The sequence below is a fragment of the Aedes albopictus genome, chromosome 2, assembly GCF_035046485.1.
Source record: "Aedes albopictus strain Foshan chromosome 2, AalbF5, whole genome shotgun sequence".
NCBI lineage: Eukaryota > Metazoa > Arthropoda > Insecta > Diptera > Culicidae > Aedes > Aedes albopictus.
Window position 1 is genome coordinate 147,597,063 of NC_085137.1, and position 20,162 is coordinate 147,617,224.

At 42.5% G+C, this 20,162-nt stretch overlaps 1 protein-coding gene across 1 annotated transcript in view; it reads left to right on the forward strand.

Annotated features, from left to right (window-relative positions):
• The first annotated feature begins 10,792 nt into the window (after window positions 1-10,792).
• The window catches only part of LOC109421022 (UDP-N-acetylglucosamine--dolichyl-phosphate N-acetylglucosaminephosphotransferase), a 78,318-nt gene continuing 68,948 nt past the window's right edge, over window positions 10,793-20,162 (forward strand). The window contains exons 1-3 of the mRNA XM_029859366.2: window positions 10,793-11,175; window positions 11,239-11,359; window positions 11,418-11,866. Coding sequence (XP_029715226.2) covers window positions 10,982-11,175; window positions 11,239-11,359; window positions 11,418-11,866 — 764 coding nt within the window. The 5' untranslated portion in view covers window positions 10,793-10,981. The remainder of the gene's footprint in view (window positions 11,176-11,238; window positions 11,360-11,417; window positions 11,867-20,162) is intronic.

Consider the following 20,162-nt stretch of genomic DNA (forward strand, 5'->3'; position numbering starts at 1 on the left):
ACCGGCCGTCGATGAAGCCGGCTCGATAACTTCCCACGAAATCATTCGTTTTAGATGACATACGAGGGATAGCTCTTTGTAGGCAGCATTCAAAATAGTGATCACCCTAAAGTTCTCACATTCCAAGTGGTCGCCTTTCTTGTGAATGGGGCAGATTACCCCTTCCTTCCACTCCTCCGGAAGCTGTTCGGTTTCCCAGATCCTGACTAATAGCCGACGCATACATGTGGCCAACTTTTCTGGGCCCATCTTGATGAGTTCAGCTGCGACACTATCCTTACCAGCTGCTTTGTTGGTGTTTAGCTGGTGAATGGCATCCTTTACTTCCCTCAGCGTGGGAGTTGGTTCATTTCCGTCCTCCGCTGCACTGGCGTCGTCGTTTCCTCCGTTGCCGTGGCCTCCCGTGCCTATGTTCTCCACGCCATTTAGGTGCTGATCGAAGTGCTGCTTCCACCTTTCGATCACCTCAGGTATCAGAAGGCCGGCTCCAGAGGCACGTTATCCTCCATTTGGGACAGTTGAGCTTCTGATAGAACTTCCGTGTTTCTTGTGGACGGCACAGCAGTTCCATTCCTTCGCACTTCGCTTCTTCCAAGCGGCGCTTTTTCTCCCGAAAGAGGCGGGTCTGCCGTTTCCGCTTCTGTTTGTAACGTTCCACGTTCTGTCGGGTTCTGTGCTGCAGCATTACCGCCCTCATTGCCTTCTTCTCCTCCAAAACCGTTCTGCACTCTTCGTCGAACCATTCGTTCCGTCGATTCCGTTCCACGTTTTGGTGCTCTCGGCTGCGACGTTTTTTTTCTCCTTCTAAACCATAGGGGGATAATCTGCTCAACAGACACCCTAACAGGAAGGTTAGGGTAGTGTGGGGCTGACACCGTCTTCTACAACAAAAGTAAAAGCCAGGACTACTCTCTCCTCGTACCCACTAAACACATTCCTATGGTCGCCAAACCCTACGTCTCTCCGGAACCACCAAGAAGGTATTGCTTCAGAGAGGGGCTAGTGCACATCGCACCCTCAAGGTTAGCTGCGTAGCCTAGCAGCAACGAACATCGATGATTCGCTCTGGAGAGTCCATCACAGCAACATGCTGGCGCTTAGCCAGTTTCCCGAGTGGTCCTCGCCACTCCCTTTGTCCTCGGAAGGCGGGCAGGGTCAACCCCGCCCGCGCACAACTGCTTTGCAGACATCAAGAACTGATGCCCACGTGCAACCCGATCTGACCTGCCCGCAAAGGAAGGGTATCACTACCCTTCAGGCCCTATCAGATGCACCCGAAGGTTGCAGACAGCAGGATCTCACCTACCCCGACCCTTGCCGGTGTTTGGTATATTAGAGCCCTTCTTTTGGAAGTATCACTAATGTGATTAATCCACCTAAAAGTGAGATAGAAATTCGATTTTTTTTTTCATAAGTGAAGATAGCGTGTTTATGTCTTCAGCAAAGTTGTAGAAAATGTCATTATGAGAAAACTTGCCGAACAAACTTTTGCTCTATCTGCTCAATTTCTAGAGATATGGGCCATTATTTGTGATTGGCCCCTTAAAATCATTTTTTTTTGTTGTAACTTTTTCCAGACATTTTTGGGAATTTTCAAATGTTCTACAAAGTTATTTAGTATGACAAAATACGTATTTCTTCTGAAGACGGCAACATTGTATCTATGATAGTTTTTGAGATATTTACTAATTTATTTTGAAAAGTAGCCTTTTTTACGGTTTTGTGACATTTACAGAGGCAAAATGGGGCAAGATTTTTCAATTGAATATGAAAGAAGTTTATAATAGGTGTAAATTTTGTTTCAACTCAGGCTGGACACTTACTTCCTTGACAGTAAAATTGAGCTGTGAAATATTTTAGTTCGTAACTGAAATTTTCAAAAAACTCAAAAAGTATTGAAGATAGAACTTTGTCGTCTTTGAAGAAAACATGCATTTTATCATATATAATAAGTTTGTAGAACATTTGAAAATTCCTAAAAATGTCTGAAAAAAGTTACAATGAAAAAACTGATATTTAGGGGTCGTTAACAGAAAATGACCCATATCTTTCAAAACGGAGCAAATAGGACAAAAGTTTGTTGCAAGAAGTTGTTTAATAGACAAGAATCCTTCTTTTGAAAGTATTACTTTTGTGATCAATTCACCTAGTAGTGAGATGAAAATTCAGTGTTTACCATATGTGAATATAGTATAATGATGTCTTCAGGAAAGTTGTAGGAAATATCATTATAAGAAAACTTGCCGAACAAACTTTTGTTCTATATGCTCCATTTTGAAAGATATGGGTCATTTCCTGAAAACGACCCCTAAATATCAGTTTTTTCCTTGTAACTTTTTTCAGACATTCTTAGGAATTTTTAAATGTTTTACGAAGTTATTATATATGATAAAATACATGTTTTCTTTAAAGACGACAAAGTTCTATCTTCAATACTTTTTGAGTTTTTTGAAAATTTCAGTTACGAACAAAAATATTTCACAGCTCAATTTTACTGTCAAGGAAGCAAGTGTCCAGCCTGAGTTGAAACAAAATGTACACCTATTATAAACTTCTTTCATATTCAATTGAAAAATTTTGCCCCATTTTGCCTCTGTAAATGTCACAAAACCGTAAAAAAGGCTATTTTTTTAAATAAATTATTGAATATCTCAAAAACTATCAAATATACAATGTTGCCGTCTTAAGGAGAAACACGTATTTTGTCATACTAAATAACTTTGTAGAACATTTGAAAATTCCCAAAAATGTCTGGAAAAAGTTACAACAAAAAAACTGATTTTAAGGGGCCATTCACAAATAATGGCCCATATCTCTAGAAATTGAGCAGATAGAGCAAAAGTTTGTTCGGCAAGTTTTCTCATAATGACATTTTCTACAACTTTGCTGAAGACATAAACACGCTATCTTCACTTATGAAAAAAATCGAGTTTCTATTTCACTTTTAGGTGGATTAATCACATTAGTGATACTTCCAAAAGAAGGGCTATGATATACCAAACAACTTCTTCGAAGACACCAAATCTTTAAAATCAATTTTTCATGCCCAAAACAATTTCGATCACGAAATTGAGCCTTTGGAAACAGTGTGCGATGTGGGTAATAGCCGTTGAAACGGCGTTCCAGCCAAACTCATCCCTACACATCCTCTGGACCAAGTTGTCCGGAGTTGTGTCCTCCCCGCATGTGGCAAGCATGCGGTCACGCATTGTGCGGAAACGCGGGCACACGAACAAAACGTGTTCCGCCGTTTCCTCTAAACCATTGCACACTGGGCATTCGGGAGAATCCGCATGCCCGAAACGGTGTAGATACTGTCGGAAGCAACCATGACCTGTAAGGACCTGTGTCTGGTGGAATGTAACTTCCCCATGGCGCCTATTAATCCAACTATCTACCCTCGGTATCAACCTATGGGTCCACCTTCATTTGGTGGAACAGTCCTGCGTATGCCTCTTGTGCCGCGCATTTCGAAGCACTCCACGTCCTCACTGATAAGAATGCTGATAGGCACCATACCAGTAATGACGCAAAGAGCGTCGTGTGACACGGTACGGTACGCGCTCGCAACCCTCAGACACATAAGCCTGTAAGTACTTTCCAGCTTCCGTCGGTAGTATTCAGTACTTAGCGCGGTACCCCACGCCGGGCCGCCATACCTAAGTATGGACGTAGCAACACTAGCCAGAAGCTTGCGCTTACTGGCGTACACCGCTGAGCTATTGGACATCATCCGGGACAGTGCCGCAATAGCTGTGGAGGCTCTTTTACAGGCATAATCGAGGTGGCTACCGAAGGTAAGCTTATCGTCGATCATCACGCCCAAGTGTTTGACGGAGCGCTTTGACATGATAGTGCACTCTCCTACACTGATCTCCGTCTGCTGCTCCAACTTCAGGTTGTTAACAACCGTCACCTCTGTCTTGTGGTGAGCCAGCTCCAGTTTCCTGGACCGCATCCACGCCTCCACAACCTTGATCGAGTGGTTGGTAGTCAACTTTACCTCCTCGATCGTTTCACCGTAGACTTCGAGCGTAATGTCGTCGGCAAATCCGACAACCACCACTCCCACTGGGTACTCTAACCTCAACACCTCGTCGTACATGACATTCCATAACACCGGACCCAGGATGGAACCTTGCGGGACTCCTGAGGTTATGTGAAAGCACTTCCGACCCACCTCCGTGTCGTAGACTAGTACGCGATTCTGAAAGTAGCTTCCGAGAATCTTGTACAAGTACTCCGGTATCCCCAGACGCAAGAGCGCATCGGCAATAGCAGCCCAGCTGGCGCTATTAAATGCATTTCTTACATCCAGAGTCACTACCCAAGTAACCAAAAGTTCAGATAAAAGGGTACTTTCGAAGACGGCTAATAACAAGACAGACATCTACCCTCTTGCTCCATATACCTTGGGAGCTACAAGCACACTAGCGCCACAAACGACTTCAGGGAACAACATCATGAATGAGTGTGCATGCGATGCTACCATTTCCGTGTATGTATTTGCATGTACACGCACACAATCATGTTTTAATGTTCCTGTGAATCGTTGAGGGCGTTTCAACCATGTCGCCTGCAACAGGGTGGGAGCTGGCTGTCTTGTTATTACCCAAGCAACCAAAAGTTCGGATTCCACTTGAAGAACGAACTCAGAAGTTCAAATTCGGTTCAATTCCAGGTTTCGTTGAACTTAATTCTCCAAAAAGTTACTCTTGTATTGTTTATGAACTTGGAAGTACATGTACAAGCTTTTGACTTCTCTTCAAAAAGACATTAAAGTCGAAAAAAGGTTCAAAAAGAACTTATGTTGAACTTTAAAACAGAGTTCAATCAAATATTAACCGAACTCATGTTGAACTTTTGCGTGCCTTTAAAATTCAAATATAGTTCATTTGAACATATTCCAACAACTTGAAATCATCCGTTCCGAACTTGTTCCGAACTTGTTTTGAACTTACTACTGAAAGTTCGGATAAATATTAACCGTACCAAAAGTGAACTTCACTTGAACTTCGGCGACAGCGGGGCCGGGGAGAAGTTCTCATTCAATTAAATCACTCGGAAATCGAGCCCAGCAGCCACACCTTGTGTTTATTTCACAAGTACACTTTGTTCCACTATAATATTTGAATGTACTTACTTGTAATCAACGCAAAGGATCCGTATTGTGTGGCTTAAAGGCTGCCCCCGCAGCGGAAAACTGTTCCCCCCAGGATGCCGCCGGGGGTTTTTCGGCTGCGCACAAAAATTTCCAGCTTTGCTGGATGTTTTCACACCCGTCTCACTTGTCACTGCAGCGGTAATCGACGCAATCGTATTCACTGAAAACAAAGCTGAAAACTTAAAATCTTTTCTTGAAGTCGATACACTGGCCTTAATTTATTGCTTTGCACTGCGAACCACAACAAACTGAAAATGTCAAACTGCGTAAGTTCACAAGAAGTTCCACGTGAACTTCTTTCGAACTTTCGACTTCAAAAACTATTCCAAGTTCAGGGAAAGTTCACACGCGAACCTGATTGAGCTCTACTATATGATATCAGCACATTGAGTAAAATCCCACAGTGCATAACAAAACATACATGGAGTAGTGGTTAGGCACCGACTTTCAACGAGGAGATCCCGAGTTCAAATCTCAGTAAGTAAAAAACATCAAACATTATTTCAAGGTATTAGTCAATTTGGATTCCACATGAACTAATGATTCTTAATAATAAATTACTTTTGAAGACTAAAAATTTTTTTCTTCATTTTTTCGAAGTTTATTTTTAAGCTGAATAGCGTTCCTTTCAGCGACACAAGTGTACTTTTTGTGAACTGAAGTTCGGTTAATTACTTAAAAAGTGAGCTGAATAGAATGCTATTCATATACCTTCGAATAGCTGATTAAGCCCAAACATGCTATTTTATCCGAACTTTTGGTTGCTTGGGTAGCCGTCTTCGGTACTTTATAAGCTAAGCAGCTTGTTCGAGGTCGCTCATTAGCCTTCTAAGCAGCTTCATTTTTAAGTAATTTTGGAACTTGAAAGTTCACATAAGCACGCTGGATAGCCTTCTAAGCAGCTTCTGACAGAACTTTGTCAAAATTCATGCAGAAACAAAAATGTGTTTTTCAGAATCACACAATGTTGGGGGGGGGGGTTAGTGATTCACGTCTGGAAATTGCTACTGATAGTTATATTCTCACATATGTCGCTGCTATGTAGATTTGAACTGGATCCTCCTGCGTGATAGCCTGCCGACTTACCGCTGCGCTGCTGAAGACACTCGACAAAGCCAAGCTAACTTCACTACTGTACAAATGTGCAAAACTAGCTGCCGACAGAAAATCGATTCAAGTCAGACTTTACCTGCTGTCCACTCAATCGCAGCTGTAGTACTGTGGTAGAGCGTAGGGCTCTCACGCATCGACTGTCGGTTCGAATCCGATGGGTGGCATTATTTTTTTTTTGCTCAAGCCTAGTATTCATTGATTTGATAAATTATTGTAATTTTTACGAATGATCAGACTTTCACGACGAAATTGAAATCGCACGAAAATCGTACTTGCCTGTTATTTCCGACAGCTTTTCGCCTTCCACCCGTGATTCAGGCGAAATCTGCGCGATTTGTTGTGTAAACATGATCAGCTGGGAGATGCCGAACAATAAGGATGAACGTAAACATCGGAGGACCAGCTGATTTTGTTGTGTAAACATGATCAGCTGGTGCACCGAGAACAATGAGAGCAATGGTAAACATTGGAGACGGCGGGCGAAATCTGTCATAAAATCGAGCGAATTGCTAAAGAGCAGCAACAGAGAGCGACAGCGAAATCGATAGCGAAATCGGAGAAGGACGAAATTTATTGCACTGAAGTCTAAGTGGTAAAAAAAATCGCAATAATATATGTCTTTTATTCGTGTACGCTTAAACAGTTGTTTTCTGTAAAAGAAATAAATTTAATCTTCATTGAAACACAATGCTACTGAACTGAACTTCTATGAACTTGAAAGTTCCGACATAGCATCTTAAGCAGCTTTAAAGTTCCGCGAAGTTCAGATAAAGTTCCGAATGGAACTTTCAGGCTGCTTAAGAGGCTAACAATTAGCCTTGCCGGAACTTGTGACCGAAGTTCCAGCAAGGCTCATCGTTAGCCTCTTAAGCAGCCAGAAAGTTCCGTTCGGAACTTTATCTGAACTTCGCGGAACTTGAAAGTGCATTTTGTCAAGGGAAGCGGAACTTTTGGTTACTTGGGTACCGCGCAGATGCGAATTCTCCTCCTCTTAGGCTCGAGTGCTTTCTCGGCGGTTTTTGTAACCGACAAGATAGCGTCTACGGTGGACCTCCCCTTCCGGAAGCCATACTGGTTGCTCGAAAGACCATTTACGCCCTCAGTGAACCTCAACATTCTATTGAGGATGATCTTTTCAAGCACCTTCCCCGCCGTGTCAATCAAGCATATTGGTCTATACGCCGACGGGTCTCCAGGTGGTTTCCCCGCCTTTGGCAATAGTACCAGGCTCTGCCTCTCCCAAGCTTCTGGGAAAACTCCCTCGTCCAGGCATTTCTGCATAGCAGACCTGAACATCTCGGGAGCCTCTGCAATAGCTACTTACGCTAAGGGACTTAGCTATCCCCGCAAGTTCCACATCGGTGACCCTCTCCTCATCGCCAGCCCCAGTCCCCAGCTGTCCTACGAAATGAGGCCAAGGACTAGGATCATGATGCGGAAAAAGTCCTCCAATGATCCCCTCCAACATCTCTGGAGATTGCTCAGTAGGAGCCATCACACCTCTCGTCTTGGCCATAACGATCCTGTAGGCGTCACCCCACGGGTTCGTATTGGTTGATTGATTGATTTGTCTTTATTAGAGAGACTTTCAGGGTTCGTATTGGCACTCTGACAAAGATCCTCGAAGCAGGCCTTTTTGCTTGCTCTTATCTTGGCCTTGAGCGCGGCTTTTGCAGCGGCGAACACCACCCGCCGTTCGTTTCGCTCTTCCTTTGATCGTGCTCGCTGCATCCGCCGCCTATCCCGTAGGCAAGCGCGGCGCAGGTCCGCAATCGCGTCGGTCCACCAGTAAGCCGGTGGCCTCCCATTTCTAGGGTGGACTCGCCTAGGCATGGTCGCATCACACGCACGTGAGAGCACCGCTACGGCTGCGTCGTTGATGGCTGCTTTCACTGTACTCCAGCAGTCCTCTAGAGGGGCCTCATCGAGCTCGCCCTCGTCTGGCAACGCGGCCTCGAGATTCTGCGCGTATACTGAGGCGACATCCGGTCGTTTCAGTCGCTCTAGGTTGTGCCGTGGCGGTCGCCGGTACCGTACATTGTTGATGACGGAGAGTTTTGGGCACAGTTTGACCATCACCAGATAGTGGTCGGAATCGATGTTGGCGCCACGATAGATCCTGACGTCGATAATGTCGGAGAAGTGCCGTCCGTCAATCAGAACGTGATCGATTTGAGATTCCGTCTGCTGTGGTGATCTCCAGGTGTAACGATAAGGGAGGCTGTGTTGGAAAAAGGTGCTCCGTATGGCCATATTTTTGGAGGCGGCGAAATCAATGAGTCGTAGGCCGTTTTCGTTCGTCTGCTGGTGGGCGCTGAACTTACCAATCGTCGGTCTGAATTCCTCCTCCTGGCTTACCTGAGCGTTTAAATTTCCTATGATGATCTTGACGTCGTGGCTTGGGCAGCGATCGTACTCGCGTTCGAGTTGCGCGTAAAATGCGTCCTTGTCATCATCAGTACTTCCGGAGTGTGGGCTGTGCACGTTTATTATGCTGAAGTTGAAGAATCGGCCCTTGATTCTCAACCTGCACATTCTTTCGTCGATCGGCCACCAACCGATCACGCGCCTCTGCATGTCGCCCATCACTATAAAAGCTGTTCCCAGCTCGCATGTGTTGCCGCAGTTCTGGTAGATGGTGTGATTACCTCTAAACGTTCGCACCATGGATCCTGTCCAACACACCTCCTGTAGCGCTACGATGCCGAACCCGCGGTCCTTCAGTAGATCGGCGAGTATGCGGTGCTCCCAATGAAGTTGAGAGATCGGCACTTCCAGGTACCGAGTTTCCAATCGCAAATCCTTTTTGTTCGCTGGGGTCGTTGCCGTTGGTCTCGGTTCGTATTATTCTGTTGCTGATTTTCCGTTACAATGTTTTTTTGTAAGGCTTCCTCGTAGGGCCTGACACCAACCCCCTACTTTCCGGAGGACCATAGTGCACAGTTGAGCTTAGAGTCCTTCCCTGGCACTCGGACGTAGATCAGCCGCCCCTAACATGGGGATCAGACGCTGTTGTGAGCCGCTCCTCCTTGTAACTTTTCAATAACCGTAATGAAGTCGGTAATATCTGGCGTCAACCACAGCTGCTTGCATGCAACACCTACATACACGGTGTTCAATAAGTGCGGATACACTTGAATTAATTTCACATCTGTAATTCAGATTTTCAAAGTAAATGTTTTTATTGAAACGGTCATATAACACTGATGAAATGCAGCATATGGTTATGAATAACTTTTTTTTCTACTGTTTTTATTAGCCGTAGATGTATCTGATGTTTGTTAGCTCCAGCACGCTAGAATAATTTTCGAAAAGTTGCTCATGCTACTGAAGTCTAAATATTAAAACAAGGCAAGTTACTGGATAATACCTGATACTGCTTAGTGCTTTATTACTGATCATTGATCAACTATTGAGCTCTACCTTTAGTAGAAGAATATTGGGTCTCAAAACATTGAAAACTACAGGAAAATAATGAAACAGCTCAGAATCAGCTAAAAACGTATTTTCACTGAGATATCAGTTAGTGAGTTTGCTGAGCAGTCCGCTGTGCGTGAAAAGCCGATCGAGTATTGAGAAATAGATTGTAGTAGTCAAAACATCATAAACTTCGAAACCCCCTTTCTGCCTTCAACCCTGGACAACGACTCACGCAAAATACACTCTCCGGTTGCAAACAGATGAGACTGTTGGAGCACGATAGCCCGTTGGATGAACTATGGTTGGTAGGAATCAAGACAGACATTTAATCAAAAATTGGGTTCTTTAGGGCTATCCGGATTATTTTATAATCGGATTCTCCATCCAAAAATTAGTCGAAATCTAAAATTTCATAATTTTTGGAGTCCGGGAACTATTTTTAAAATGCATTTAAAGTTTGTATGGGGATTTTTTTTTGTTCGGGTCGAACTGTCACTTTAGCGATTGAACAGTCATTCTATCCACGAAAATTAAAACTGTTTTGTCAATTAAACCATCAAAACGAAGGTATTGGAATCCAATAAAAGCACGTTATACTCCGAAAAATGAGCTCTTTCGATTAGGCTATAGAAAATAGCAATATTTTATTAACTAAACAACCCAATTGTATTTTTCTTGGTCCACAAGTGTCGCAACTGTTTCGCAAATAATGCGCTATGCTGCTGACAAAAACGAGAAGGATGCGCACTACTTTTGACATGATTCAAAAACGTCGCGAGTTGGATGCAACGTCCGGCTTGGTGGCGGCCTGACAATATAAATAATGGGGTCTCTTATGGGCGGATGAGTGAAAAAAGAAGCGAAAAATCTTCCCTTCTTCACTTTTTTTTACAGAAAACCGCAAACAAAATTCGTGGTCCCCAATTATGGTCACATGTATCTAATCATTTGCCACTGTTCTCACATGTTTCACTCATTTTTCTTTCCAGCGATACCTTCCGGCGATGACGAGAAACTGAATAAAGTTTATAGCATATGAAATATATTTTTATAGCAGCCTTATGTACAATCGCACCAGTGGCTGACAGCTCATAACCGCCGATGTGTCTCGTTATCAGTCACCCGCTTTATGTACTTTCTACATCACATAACGACACAAAGTGGTCAACAGTCGAAAAATCAAAACATTGTGCGACAATCTTGCGCGAATTCGGTGATCGGGTGTGAATTCCGCGGTCAGATTGACCTCCGGTGGTGCGGGAAATCGCGCCGCATCGAAGAACGATGACGCTGTTCAAATCCTTCGAAGTGCACCTGTTTGGTGGCAGTTTCCACCTGCCGCTGCCGCTAATCGTCAACGTTATCATCTCGACCGGTGCGTACTTCGTGGGCCTCAATCTGATACCGAAGATGAAGGCGATGTTTTTGGCGGCCAATCTGAGCGGCACCGATATGAACAAGGTGTCCAAGCCGAAGATGTAAGTAGATTAGGGTATGATGAATGAGGATGGAAGCTAATCATGATTTAACTGAACTTTTAGACCAGAAGCTTTCGGGGTGGTGACCGGATGCATCTTCCTGATCTCATTGTTTCTGTTCATTCCGGTTCCGTTCGTGGGAAATTTCTCCAATGGCGATAAGGAAGAGTTTCCTCATCACAAGGTAAATTAGTGGAGTTCTAAAAAATCAGAAGGAATGTCGCTCAAATTTCCGTTTCCAGTTTGTAGAATTCATTGCGGCAATGCTTTCGATCTGCTGCATGATCCTCTTAGGATTTGCGGACGACGTGTTGAATCTCCGGTGGCGTGATAAGCTTTACCTACCGACCATCGCATCACTCCCGCTGCTGATGGTTTACTACACCAATTTCAATTCAACCACCATCATCCTGCCCAAAATTGTTCAGCCATTCGTGGGGACATCGATCGACATTGGTTTCCTGTACTATGTCTACATGGGCATGTTGGCGGTGTTTTGTACCAACGCGATCAACATTCTGGCCGGTATCAACGGGCTGGAGGTGTGTCAGTCTTTGGTGATAGCCGGATCGATTATAGTGTTTAACTTGGTGGAAATCCTCTCGGGACACTGCCGTGAAGCGTACGAATTTTCGTTGTACATCATGCTGCCTTACGCGGGAGCCACGCTGGCGCTGTGGAAGTATAATCGGTGAGTACTATCATTTGTTTATCTGAATGTGTCTAGATAGGCCCTGCAGTGACCAGAACGTATTCTCAAATATAATAAGTTAACTATGCTGTAGTTTATTTGGTATATTTGTACACAAGATGCTAATCAGAAATAATTTTAGCAGTATTCAACGAAAAAAAAAACTGCTGGGAAAATAATGAGCTTTGGAGTTCTCTAAAGGAAATTTCTTCACGAATCTCTGTAGACTTGCCTGGTGTATTATCTCGGCTACTTATGCTGGAAACCGCGTGTGTTCCCATCAAAATTTGCTGTGATAAATTGTTCACACCTGCCTAAGCACGTGCCTCCGAATTAGAAAAGGTACAACAGGGTTTTTCTTTACGGGTTTTCTTCGAAAAACCCTCAAACAGTCTAGAAGAATTCCTGCAATGATTCCGCCACAATTCCTTCAGGCAATCCATAGATAATCAGGAAGGAGTTGCTCATTTTGTTTGGATTACACCAGGTATTCCTCAATGTAATTTTCCTCCTGTAAAATTACCTTCACTTGGATGAATTTAACTATCAAACGGGTTCTGAGAACATAATTCTGGAAGAATTTCTAGCAAAACTTCTTAAGAAAATCTCGGAGTAATTACTGAAAGAATTTCACGAGAAGTCCCTGCAAGCATTTACAGTATTTACGATAAAGAAATCCCCAAGGAATTCCTGCGCCAGAAAATCAGCCTGGGACCAGATAAACCTTTCAATGAACGACCTCTTGGTTAGGTCCTTACGATCAGCGTGGATGAGGACGTTAACCCGTTAACGTCCAAGGCGTCACACGATTATAATTTTCATAACAATTTGTTATCTATAGTTAAGTTTCAATAACATAGGCATGATTTCATGAAAAAAATGGAAGTCTTTGTGGTGTAGCTCAAAAACAAAATCTTCATGTGGCTATTTTAGCACAACTTTTATACTCTGATTATATTCTGATTCATATAAATACAATGCATCTATAATAAGTGAAAGTGAGAAAAACTACACAAAAAAAATAAGAAAATGACTGTCAGATAACATCATGGTTTACTGTAGATACCTATGTTTATCAAAAAGCCCATTTCTCTCTGTTTCCCTGTTTTTCTCTACTCTGGCACTCTTATTCCCTTTTCACTTTTTTCTAATGGTTCCAAATCTCTTATTTCCTTCTTCAAAAAAAAAAAAATTAAGACTCTTCATAAACTTCGTAACGCTATTGAAGGAATGAGTCTACAACATGGTCTACAACAATGTTACGCTTTACATAAAGTTTCAAAAATTTCCATGCAAGATTTTTTTTTTTAAATGAATCCTGGTCCTGGCAGAAATCCCGGAAGGAGTTCCGGGAGGATTCACTACAGGAATTCTTGTAGAAATATTTTGAAAGGAATCCCGGCTGGAAGCTCGGCAGGAATCCCTGAAAGTATCTCAGAAAAATCCTGGGAGGAATCCCGAGAGGAGTCCTTGAAAATTCCCAGCAAAAATCTTTCAAAAAACACCATCAGAAATCCCCGCACTTACACCTAAAAGAGAACTCCCATTGAATTCTCTTGATATATCTTGACAAAAATATTTTAAAGATTACCAGGGGGAATCCGTGAAGTAATCCCAGCAAGAATCTCTGATGGAATGTCGGCTAGAATTCCTGAATAATTTTAAGATTTTCTAAAGCAATCCCGACGGAAGACCGTGAAGTTATTCCTGAAGAAATCCCGTAGAGAATAACTGATGGAAACCTCAGAGGAATCATGACAGGAATGTCAGCTGGAAATTGGGCAGGAATTATTGAAGAAATCCCTAAAAAAAAACTTGGGAAATTTTTTTTATAGAATCCCATCAGAAATTCCAGCACGATTACCTAAAATATCCAGGATTGCCTTTTGAAATTTTGGCAGGAATATATATTCTTTCATATTTCTTTCCGAGAGGAATCCATTATGAAATCACAACTTTTAGGATTTTCTAAAGCAATCCCTGCAAAAATCCCTGAAATTATCTCAGGAGCAATCGCTACAAGAATTCCGGAAGGAACATCTGGATGAATCCCGGGAAGATTCTCAAAAGGAATGCCTGAAGAAATTCCGGAAAGAATTCCTGAAGGAATCTCGAGAAAATCTCAACTCATCTAATCTTATCTCATTTCTTCAACCCGCTCTCTATCCTAACCCTCTCCTCTCTCCTTAACGTCCCTGCCCTCTATCCTAACCCTACTCTCTGCCTTACCCTCTGCTCTAGCCCTCTACCATATCATATACGCTACTCTACCCTTCACCCAGGGTATCTAAATTATCCTCCATCCTACCATCTACCCTAACCCTGTACCCTACCATCTACTAAGCCTCTACCGTAACCCCCTACTCTATCCACTACTCTGACCATCCAACATAGCCTCTACCCTAATCCTCCACTAGAGTGGTCCACACTAAACAAAAATTTTGAAAAATGTCAAGTCTTATCTCCTCAATTAGTTGTTTTGGACTCCCAGAAGCAACGTTCTACGAAAACTTGGCCAAATGTATGCAGAAATCTCTAGTTTTAGAATTTTTCCACTAGGTGGCGCTGTAAGACTTGGTTTTTTTTCGATTTTTTTGTCGTTCATATGATTGTGGGCCACCCTATCCTCCACTCTACTCTCTACCCTACCATTTACCCTAATCTTCTACTCTAACTCTCTACCCTACCCTCTGTCCTACCGTCAGTCCTAAGCCTTTGCTCTACTCTCTATCCTACCCTTCACCCTCACCATCTAGCCTGCCGTCTACCCTACCAGTTATTTTAACCCTCTACCCTAACCCTCTACTCTACTCCCTATTCCATTCTCTACTCTGACTCTTTACCCTACGCTCTACTTAACCCTTCACCCAATCCCTCTACCCTACACTTTCAGCTCTATAAGCTTCAGTCATTTGCTTTCTGTTGTGTAACCATCGAATTGAAGCAGTCAACGCTGTATAAAAGTGAAGCTAGTCAAATATTAACCATAAGCTAATACACGACTGCAAAACAAGCACCATACAACTACCAAACTCTGTTTTCTAAAATCAATCACTTGTCACTGGGGCTGCCTTTACTGCACTCTATTCCAACTCCGGGAGATTTCCCGGAAGATGTGAAAACTTAAACAAATCGAATAGGAGTCCCCACTAACAAAAAAGCTAATACTATACAGTACAATTCGTTATGCAGACAAATCCACAAACCAGCAGCGCTTTGAATGCCGTTATGCGATATAATTACAGCTAGAAGCTGTAATAAAGATACTGTTGGTATACCAACACGGCTTGTCGGATGTAAACATTATTGTCAAAACAAACTTTAAGCGGAATATATAGCTTCTACACAAATACTTTACAGCTATCCATCTCTGTGTTGTGAAATTATTTGGGTTGCTTTTATTGCACTGAAATCCAACTCCGGAAGATTTGCCGGAAGATGTGCAAATCAAATTAAGAGTCCCAGCCAATAAAACAGCTGCTTTTATACAGTACGTTTCGTAGCTGTTCAAAGAACCCTCTTTCAGCTAGAAGCTGTGACGAAGAACCTGTTGGCACAACACAACCACACAGCTTGTTCAATGTAAACATTATTGCGTTTGACGTTTCACAAGCTTTTGCAGCAAGATGAAATTGGGTAAGGTTTCTTATGGCACAATTAAGAAGCCTTGTCTGGAATAAAACAAAACGGGCTATTGTCTATGCTATTTATATATAGCAGTGTAGCAGCGAGGACATTATCGGGACCAGTAAATACGGAGATCGGGAGTTTTATTCCAAGTAGCGGCAAGTACTTTGATTATTCAATTTCAAATGCGATAATTCCAGTTCTAGATGTATTGCGTCACGGTATCCGTTACCTAATTATATTTAATCTATTAATTTGGGGATGCCTTTTTAACAACTGTTAAAAGGCTGAAAAAGCGCCTTCTCAAGATGTTATTCAGTTAGTGGTTGCATAGGAGCCGAGAAAAGAGCTATGACTTGGTGACATAGAAGCTGCTCGCACAGCATATACATGTGGATATACATGTGGTTCACCAGATTCATTGGTACCGTATTACCCCGCTAATACGACACCGACTGTTGTCGAATAACCGGGGTAAACTTTTAATTTGACAAACTGGTCACCCTACACCACGTTGCTAATTGAAATTTGGCAACTCTATTTTTGTTTTTGTTTTGATTTTCGGATTTGTTATGAAACATAGTTTCAACAGATATTGCGGTGGTGCGAATGAAAAGCTCGTTCTTTTTACGATTATTGCCATCCTCAGTCGATTCCGGTTGATCTCCAGGCGGTTTGGGCGTCAAATAGCACCAAAACAGAACTTCCGGAATTAGCGTCTGCAAGAGGAGCTGCTGTGGATGCGAGTATAAGCGCAATATTAAACTGTTTTGCATTTACAGTGTACATCGCTGTGACATTTCAACACTTTTTAATTCGACATGTGTCGAATAAGCGGGGTACGAATTAAAAAGTGTCGAATTAAAACGTGTCGAATGAGCGGGGTAAGACGGTATAGGGCTTGCATAGAAGCTTTCGTCTATATGTACAACACAGTAACTCAGCATAAAGCCGTATTGAGGACGCATTGTTGACGTTTACATTCACAATAAATGCTAGTTGGGTAACCCTCTACCCCACCCTCTACTCAAACCCTCTGCCCTATACTTTACCCTACTCTACACACTAACTTTCTACTTTACCGTACCCTAACGGCTACCCTACCGTTTACCCTACCCTCTCTACTCTGCCACCTACTCTATCCTTCACGCAAACCTTCTACCCAACCATCTACCATACTCTCTATCCTACCATCTACAAATAGAAGCATCAAGCCCGATTGACAAATACACTACACCAGCGTTTCTCAAACTATGGGTCGCAACCCACGGGGGGGTCGCGAGCTGATTTCTGGTGGGTCGCGGAGATTTAGACAATATTGTATTGAATATACTTAAGGTAAAACTGGATGCATTTCTTCATATTTTGGTTTTTGATTTTTTATTAAATAAAGGAGCAATATTTTTAAAATTGGTTTCCATACACATGTAGAGGAAACATCAAGGTAAATTATAATTTTCTTTCTGGGTGAAAAATATTTCCATTTTTTGAGAAACTTTGATTAAAACCGGTTTCTGTAAGAATTAAAAAAAATTTTTGAACTGCCTTGAACCTTCCTCTAAATGTGAATGAAAACCGATTTGTAGAACATCGGTCCGTCATTTGATAAAAATCAAAAACCAATACATGAGAAAATGAATTCAGTTTCGCTTTTCGAGATTAGCCAGTAAGAATCATCGGATTTTTTTTTCTAGAAATAAGGTTTTTCTTTATTTCTATTCAAACTTTCGTATTACGACTTACGAGCCTTATTTATACATTTTTATTGAATATTACAATTACTCTGAAATCGATTCTGGAACAACAAGCTTAGTATTAAATTGTGCAAGATTTTATTTTATTTATTTATTTGTCACCGTCTTCAGAAATATTGTACAGACTGATTATTGCTTATACTAAATTAATTCTAATAAAATTTCTAAATCGATCCCTACTTACATTAAAATCAAAAACATCGACTTCGTTGAGTGCATTGAAGCACCGTTCAAGCGGATGGTTTTGTCCAAACACGGTGCGATGTCGAGCAGCCCTGAAGAGAGATCGCTGACGCGTTCGTCGTGCCGGTACGAAAAATTGAGCTTGCTGAAGCAGCTCAGGACAGTCAATTCGGTTGCTCAAAAGATCGAACGCAAACATCAGTTGAAGATACACTCGACGCTTGCGCAGTGACTCCAACCTTATCAGTTGGCAACGTTCGTTGTACGGAGGCAGCTGTAGCGGGTTAGACCATGGTAGTCGACGTAAGGCATAACGAACGAAGCACCGTTGAACCCGTTCGATACGTCCAATTTGAGTTTCGTGAAATGGAGCCCAGATCTGAACTGCATACTCGAGTATACTTCGGACAAGCGAGCAATATACAGTTTTAAGAGCGTACACGTCATGGAATTCTGAAGCATTTCGACGAATGAACCCGAGTACCGCAAAAGCCTTAGCGGTTGTGGATGCCACGTGCTCATTAAAACTTAATTTGCAATCCATTATTACTCCTACACTGAGGATACTGTTCGTATGCTTTTCATAGTTTGCATCTTATGAATCAGTTACTTTTATTTTTTTCATCATTTCATAGTTCTCGTATGCTTTTCATACATTGAAAAGCGAAATCTATAAGACTTGTCGTATGAAAAATCTCATAAGAAGCATCGTATGAAAATCATAAGATGTGTTATGAAACACCATTGCTAAAAACAACAAAACCTTTTATTGGCTTCTAACCACTTCAACTTCCGAAGCGTCGATGGGCGTATGAGTAAAGCACGCACTCGCCAACCTTGACGTTCCTGGTTCGATTCCAGGTTGCGATTTTTTTTAATTTGTGCAAAATATTTCATAAAAGCATGTATGATAATCATACGACATAATTTCAGATTTTATACGTTATCGGTTTGGTTTTCATACGTGAGTGTTATGAAATTTATACAGTAACAGTATGACAATAATAGTTGACGCTTTGAATCCAAAATCATACTTCGTAACTATGATTTTCGCAAGAAATTCTTGTGGCAAAAAATCATAGTTGATTCGTATGATTTTCGGAGTTGCAGTATCCTCAGTGTAGGTCCTTGATAGAAGTCACACGGTCTAACGCAATACGGTTTGCTCTGTACGCAAAGTTCAACTGTGAATACGATTTGTTGAAGCTGATGACTTTACATTTGATTGCATTCAGTTCCATTCCGTTTGATACGCACCAAGAAGCTACAACGTCGATGTCCTGTTGCAGAGCGGCACAGTCTACTAGTGAACTTATGATCCGGTAGATCTTTAGGTCGTCAGCGTACATGAGGTGATGGGAACTGATTCGGTGGCTCAGATCATTGACGAATAATATAAATATCAACGGTCCGAGATGGCTACCTTGCGGAACGCCTGAAGGTGTCGAAAAACGAGTTGACTCTACGAATTTCAATTTAACATATGCAGATCTACCATGCAGGTATGAGCGTAGCCAAGAGATAAGCCAATCAGGAAAGCCTAGAACGTTGAGTTTTCTCAGTGCTAGATCATGAGGGACTTTATCAAATGCTTTGGAAAAATCCACGTACACACTGTCCACTTGGCAGCGCTTTTCTAAACTGGAATTCAGCAAGCTAGTGTACGCCATTAGGTTAGTTGTGGTGGACCGGTTTTTCACGAAGCCATGCTGGTATTGCGAAATTATGGGCTTGGCAGCAAGGTACATTCTTTCGTGAACCAATAGCTCGAGTGTCTTCGCTAGACAGGAAAGAATCGAAATGGGTCGATAGTTTTCAACGCTATGAACATTACCTGCTTTATGTATAGGCGTAACTGCAGCTAGCTTCCACATATCCGGAAACTCTGCTTCTGACAGTGAGAGGTTGAACAGGCGGCAAACAGGTAATGCGAGTACATTAGCACAGCGTTTGATAAATAAGGGAGGAAGTTTATCCGATCCAGCACCCTTAGAGGGATCTACGTCATTTAACGCCCTGGTAACTTCAGCTATGGTAAACGTTGGACGTGGAAAATGAATATTGTAAGACGGTAAAGAATTCAGCAATTCCGTTGAGTCCACGGGAGAGTCAGGATTGTACACCGACTTGAAGAAGTGAGCAAAAAGTTCGGCAGAATCTTCGCTACAGTGAGCTGTTTTGTCACTGAGAGACACATCGGACGGTATTGCCTGCGCGTCTTTTCTGGTTTTGAAGAATCTCCAAAATGAGGAGGGATCGTTCTTAACCTCGTCTTCGATTCGGAGGATGTACTCACGGAATGATGAAGAAACACATTCTTCGTATTCAGCTTCAACTCTGCGAAGAATGGCTCTGTTGTCATCAGTTCGGCGACGCAGGTAACGGCGACGGGCTTTTCGAAGAGTGTTTCGACGATGACGCAGCTCAGCATTCCACCACGGTTTGTTGTTCAAATGACGAGGGTTGATTCTGCGGAGAGGAGTATGCCTACTTATGCTTCCGAAGATCACACTGTAGAAGGTTGCAACTGCTTCATTAACACCGACGCCGTGTAGTAGCTCATCCCAGTCCAGAAAACGTAACTCATCGGCAACGGCGGCAAAATTACATCGGTTGAAGTCAAAATCGAAATCTTCGGAAACACTTAGAGGATTCGCAGATTCACTTACGTTGGTTAAACGAAGAACGAGTGCTTTGTGATGTTGGTCAAGAGGTAAAATTGATAATGGAGC